Source organism: Sorghum bicolor, chromosome 1 (assembly GCF_000003195.3).
Source record: "Sorghum bicolor cultivar BTx623 chromosome 1, Sorghum_bicolor_NCBIv3, whole genome shotgun sequence".
Classification (NCBI taxonomy): domain Eukaryota; kingdom Viridiplantae; phylum Streptophyta; class Magnoliopsida; order Poales; family Poaceae; genus Sorghum; species Sorghum bicolor.
The window spans coordinates 13,991,997-13,998,122 of NC_012870.2; the positions used below are offsets into that span (position 1 = coordinate 13,991,997).

At 42.7% G+C, this 6,126-nt stretch overlaps 1 protein-coding gene across 1 annotated transcript; it reads left to right on the forward strand.

Moving 5' to 3' along the window:
• LOC8064498 lies at positions 494-4,305 on the forward strand. The gene is made up of 3 exons (XM_021452678.1): positions 494-1,576; positions 2,052-2,231; positions 3,768-4,305. The coding sequence occupies exons 1-3, from the start codon at positions 536-538 to the stop codon at positions 4,083-4,085; spliced, it is 1,539 nt and encodes a 512-aa protein (XP_021308353.1). The 5' UTR covers positions 494-535; the 3' UTR covers positions 4,086-4,305.

Genomic DNA, 6,126 nt, shown 5'->3' on the forward strand with positions numbered 1-6,126 from the left:
TTAATTATTTTTTTATCTATATTTAATGTTTCATATATGTGCCACAAAATTCGATGTGACGAAAAATATCTAAAAAAAGTAAAATTTTATAAAATTTTTTGAACTAAACAAGACCCTAGAGGAGGTAAGTTACATTGTGACTTACTAAAGGTAAGGCCCTGTTTAGATTAGAAATAAAAATGTTTGGGGTGTCACATCGGATATGTCGGAAGGATGTTGGGAGGGGTTTTTAGAAACTAATAAAAAAACAAATTACATAGTTCATTAGGAAACTGCAAGACAAATCTATTAAGCATAATTAATCTATCATTAGCACATGTGGATTACTGTAGCACTTAAGGCTAATCATGGAGTAACTAGGCTTAAAAGATTCGTCTCGCGGTTTTCAACCAAACTGTGTAATTAGTTTATTTTTTATGTACATTTAATGTTTCATGCATGTGTCTAAAGATTCGACGTGATGATCAAAAAATTTTGGGTGGGGGACCTAAGTCACTGAATCCCTGTCCGTCCGGGACTCCTGCTCCCGTCCCCGATGGAGCTGGGTGGCGGCGGCGGCGGCGGCGGCGGCGGCGAGAGCGCCGCCAAGCGCGCAAGGCTCTCCTCCGGCGATGCCGATTCGGCCGCCGCCACAGGAGAGGACCGGCTCAGCGCGCTCCCCGAGGACGTCCTCGTCTGCATCCTCCTCCACCTCACCACCAGCGCCGCCGCACGGACCAGTGTCCTCTCCCGCCACTGGCGCCGCATCTGGGCCCTCCTCCCGGTGCTCTGCTTCCGCTACCCCCCAGATCCCCGCCAGATCGGCCGCGCACTCGAGGCTCACGAGGCGGCCCTCCTGCGCCTCTACGTCTGCACCCAGGACGCGGACCCCGACTCCATGTCGGCCTGGCTCCCCGTCGCCGCGCGACGCCTCTCCGGCGGCCTCTTGTTTCACAACGTTGTTGTGCGGGAGAGGGGCGCCCAGGAAGGCGACGAGGAGGAGGCCGCGCAGAGCGGCGCCTTTGAGCTCCCCTGCCTGGAGCGCGCCACAGAGGTCTTGCTTCACCTAGGATTCCTCGGCCTCGCCGTGCCTCCTGCCGGCGTCTTTGCTCGGCTCACCAGGCTGTGCCTGGTTCGCGTTCGGCTCTACGGTCCGGGTGATCTCGGTGATGCTGTTTCCTGGCCGCGATGCCCGTGCTTGCAGAAGCTCACCGTCAGTGACGCCAGGGGGCTGGACAACCTTGCCATCCATTCAGATTCTCTCTGGCAAGTGGAACTCATCGATCTGCGTGGCTTGCAGCAGCTCAACATTGTGGCACCGGCTCTTAAGGAATTGAAAGTTAAACACTGTTTCTTCTACAGTCCAAGCAAGCCGGTTGCCAGCATCACAGCGCCTCAGCTGGCAACCCTTCGGTGGATGGATCCATATGATCCAAGCTCTGTCCATCTTGGCGAGATGAGCCATCTTCGATTACTGAGGCCTTTCTTCTTTGTTGTTTATGGGAATGACAGCTACGCACACAATCAGTCTTGTTTAAGTCTCTTGCGGCCTTTCAAGGTCATCAAACATCTTATACTCACACTGGCCTATCTGTGGGTAAGTCCACTTCCCCACTTACATGAATTTTCAGTGTGTGCATGTTTTCTTTGCCTGTGCACGGATTTGAAAAGGCATTGATGCAATCCGAGCAAGCAGTGTCCTACGGTATCAATGCAATTAATATAACATGGACAAGGAAGATAAAATTAACATATTTAAGTCTTTGCTAAGTTTAGAACTAGAAAAAAGATGTAGCTTCACTTCAAGTAAGGCATGCCTAGTTGGCTGTTTGTCCAACATAAATTGTGGTGATCTGGTGATATACAGCTTGCTTGGCACTAAAAAGGATTTTGTTGATAGGGAACTAGCCATGCAATTTTATTCTCCATGATCACAGTTAAGTCATATTAACCACTTCCTGCATGGTAATAGCAATGGTCACCTTATTAGAACTACTTAAGATGAATGTTGTTGGCTCTTTGCAACTGTCATATATGACCCCTTTTTTTTGTGACCTCCCATGGACACGCAGGACATAGATGACTATCAATATGTGATGGAAGATATGACAATGCTCCCAGACATCACGATTTTGCACCTGAATATATTGGCAAACAAACATGCTTTTGGGGCCAGCGCATTTCATGCTCTCAGAATGTGTTCTGGTATAAGGAAGCTAATGCTGGAATTTCTTGCTCCTACAGTGGTGGAGGTAAGGCCATCATCTTTTATCCAATATGCATTTGTATTTCTTGCCTTCTTGGCTTACCATGGCCTGATCAGTGCCCCTAGGCATTTGTTCTTATATTGTCTCAAAGTTATGGCTCATATTCTCGTAATGCATATGTATTTATGCATACACATAGCTGTGTGGTTACTGATTACTCCCTAGTATGGCAGATTTTACTTCATCTGTACCTATACCTCTTCCCTTTGGGGATGTGCAATCTAATGAGTTGCATTCTGTAACACTAATGACAACACTGTGCTCTATATTTTACAGTTTTTACTGAGTGTTCTACTATTTATGTTGCAAAACATTTGTTTTATTTGAATTATTCTCTGTCTGGCAGTGTTTCATAAAAAAAAAACATATATATGGCAGTGAGCAGAAAGTTAACTGAGTTGTTGCATGAGAGGCTTGATCTTACAGTTAGGAATTAGGAGATATCAGTATGTGTTGGTAAATAATATACCAGTGGCAGTTTTGCAATGCCCATAATTTGTAAAATGTTCCATGCTTCCATTGGATAACCTGAGCCCTATGGTTGAATGAAAATCTTCTTGAACATTATTGACATCATAATCATGTTTGCTGTACCACTTTCTCTTAGCTCACAATAGTCATATTGCATCTGTTGGCTTCAAAGTAATGTTCGGGACGAATCCATTTGCAGATCTTATGCTGCCTTTGATTGCATAATTGGGCACTGAGACCATTTTCACTTTCCTATCTGTTTATTCCATCCAACAATATTCTTACATTGGCAAGGAAGATAAAATTAAGTACTTAAGGCATACGATATTTAAGCCTTTATTGTTAGAATTAGGAAAAAGAAATCATAGCTTGGCATGCCTGGTTGGCTGTTTGCCCAACACAAAATGTGAGGATATACAACTTGCTTGGGACTAATTTTTGCTGGCTTAGAACTAGCCATGTGATTTTATTCATGCTTGCAGTTAAGTTATAATGACCATTTCCTACATGGTAACAGCAATGGCCACCTTATTAAAACTACTTAAGATGAGATGTTGTCTCTTTCCAATTGTCTCATATGATCCTTCTTTTCATTAATTTTTGTGACTTCACATGGCTGGTTTTTCAGCATTTGTACCTATACCTCTCATCCCCCTTGGGGCTACACAATATAGTTGAGTTGCATTCTGTAACACTAACGACAACACTGTGCTCTATAGTAACTAACTATTTACATTGGAACTTGACCTTAACAATTAGGGGTTAGGAGATATTAGTGGGTAGGGGTACATAAAAATAGTGCCAGTTTTGTAAATGCCCCCAATTTGTGAAAGTTCCATACTGCTCTATCTCTGTGGACATTTTTGACATCATAATCATGTCCGGTATACCACTCTATCTCATATTGCTGCAATGTGTTGGCTTCAAAGTGATATCCAGAATGAATCCATTTGCATATTTCAGTAATATAAGACAATTTTTGGAATTTTCTTTCTGAATGTTCCACCCAACAATATCAGTGAATCTTACATAATGTGTTTCTTGTTCTAGGCACAAACTACATGCCCACCGGGTTGCATTTGCGGTGAGCACCAAAACTGGGAAACCGAGCACCTGGTGTTGAATCACCTCAAAGAAGTAGAAATCACTCGGATGAGAGGGTCTGAACATGAAGTTACTTTTGTGAAGCATCTATTCATTTGGGGGACAGCCTTGGAAAAGATGATGGTGTTTTTCGACAAATCGGTTACTGAAAGCGCAGCCAAGGAGTTGTCCCAGGTGCTACGAAGCTTTGCTAGGCCGGAAATACGCATGGAAATCCACACGTATCTGGACATGGTGATGATGATGTATGAACCCGAAGACTAAAGGCACCGGGTTATCGTGTAGTTTTCCTCTTTTTGTTGTGTACTGCAGTGGTTGAAATCATCAAAAACCTACAGCACAGGGAATGTGCTGGCAGGCATGCATGCCGAGGAGTGGTGATCCATCTTGTTTGGATCATCAGTCCAATGACTCTTGACTCTGTAATGCACATTTACAAGCCTTTTGTGAAGGAATGGTTAGGTTGATCCTTCTTACACGATCACGACAAAAGCGCCTGATTTGGTTTGATGCTGTAGCAAATTTTGCCGACAGTAAAATTTCACTGTTTCGAATGACCTGGTTGTATTTTTATTTGCGTAGGAGACAAATAATAAAATCTCCCCTTGTTTTTTTTTCACTTTGTTGAATGGGCTCCACTGACAGAAAAGAAGCAGGTTTTACAGTGGGCCCCAAAAAACGGAATGGGCCAGAAACATGCTCAGATACATGTCTGGCCCTTTTCTCATTAAAGAAAAAAGATATATGTCTGAATAAAAAAACGACATATGTATGGGTCTGGCCCGCCTGGGTGTTGGTGACCATCGGCCATCGCAGTTGCAGCGAAGTAGCGGACGCCGCCTTGTTTGTTGGGTTTATTAGCTGAATTTGTCATTTAGCAGTATTTTTTTTTCAGAATAAATCAGCCACAATCAAACGAACAAGTGGCCGGAGCTTATAGGCACCCTTGACATCCGTCTCAGAAAAATTGTGCTGCGAAACTATCAAGGAAGCAAATCACATGTTGACTTTGTCAGGTTTTTTTTTGTCAAATGCGAGTATGTTGGAGTCATTGATGCTCGAGTCAGGAGTTGGAGACGTTGCCAACACGTGGATTGCAAGACAACATAGGCTACTCCACATAAAAAAGAGAGCTTGGAGTGGTGCACGGGTCGTTTTTGTATCCCCTGGAAATTACATATTGACCCGTTCAGACGACTATCTACTTGCTAAGCAAGTACATGATCTTTTTTTAGACCGGAGATATAGCCCGTTTTTCATTAAACAGAAAAGAATAGTCAATAGACCTATACATAGTTGAGACAAAAGGATTCGGGAGGTAATCCATGGATTACCAACGAAGTCCTCAGCACAAAAACGAAAAGCAAAAAACATGAGGGGCGGAAGACCCTTTTCTAAAGCTTCATAGTTCTAATATCGTGTGAAGTTTAGTCATTTTGCATTGTTTTGTCATTTGTTATCTCTTTTCCTCATATACTATGATTTTGTCAAATGAATTATTTGGTGCTATATTTCCTTTTTAATAGAGAAGGGCTCTTGAGATGTTCAGTGTTTCCCCCACCTGGTTGTCGCTGCAATAATTACTATTTGCATATATCCTCCATCAAATAATATACTGGTGTTTACTTACTAAAGGAAAACCTCTTTTGTAAAGCCATGAAGCACATGCCAATATTATTGTTACTAACCTGAGGATTTGAGAGAGAATAATCACTCCATTAGTGGAGATAACCATATACAGAAAGCTTATGGACCATATGGGCCTATAGTACATTGCTCTTCATGCACTTAACACCCTCCCTTTAAACTTAAGGTGGAACTAGAGGATCTGAAACGTTATAAAGCACTAAACCACAACACTATTATAGCGTCACATGTGTGTCGTTATAATATACTAATACCGTTAGTAAATATACTTTTTAAGAATATTTACATGTACAGTAAAACAATTGGTTGCAATAGGTCACTAGGGAGGACGAACCTTTAGTCGGTATAGGTCGTGCCAGTCCAAAAAGGAAAAAGGACCACAGGAAACTGAAAATGAAAAAAAACAGGTCCAAACGTGGCAAAATTGTTAGGCCCAAATGATTGCCTATGCGTAAGTTTGAGCAAACAAATTGAGGAAAACTACAACTAAAGGTCCTAGCCTCAGTTGCTACAGAACGAGAAGTGATGTGTATGACTCCTGTGAACTTAGTACACATGATGTTACACATCCTTCTTGATCTTGAGTTCTGTTAATAAAATGTTCAAACGTCCAGTCTTGTGGTCCTAATGTGTTATGAGGGGCAGTGGCGAAGCTACA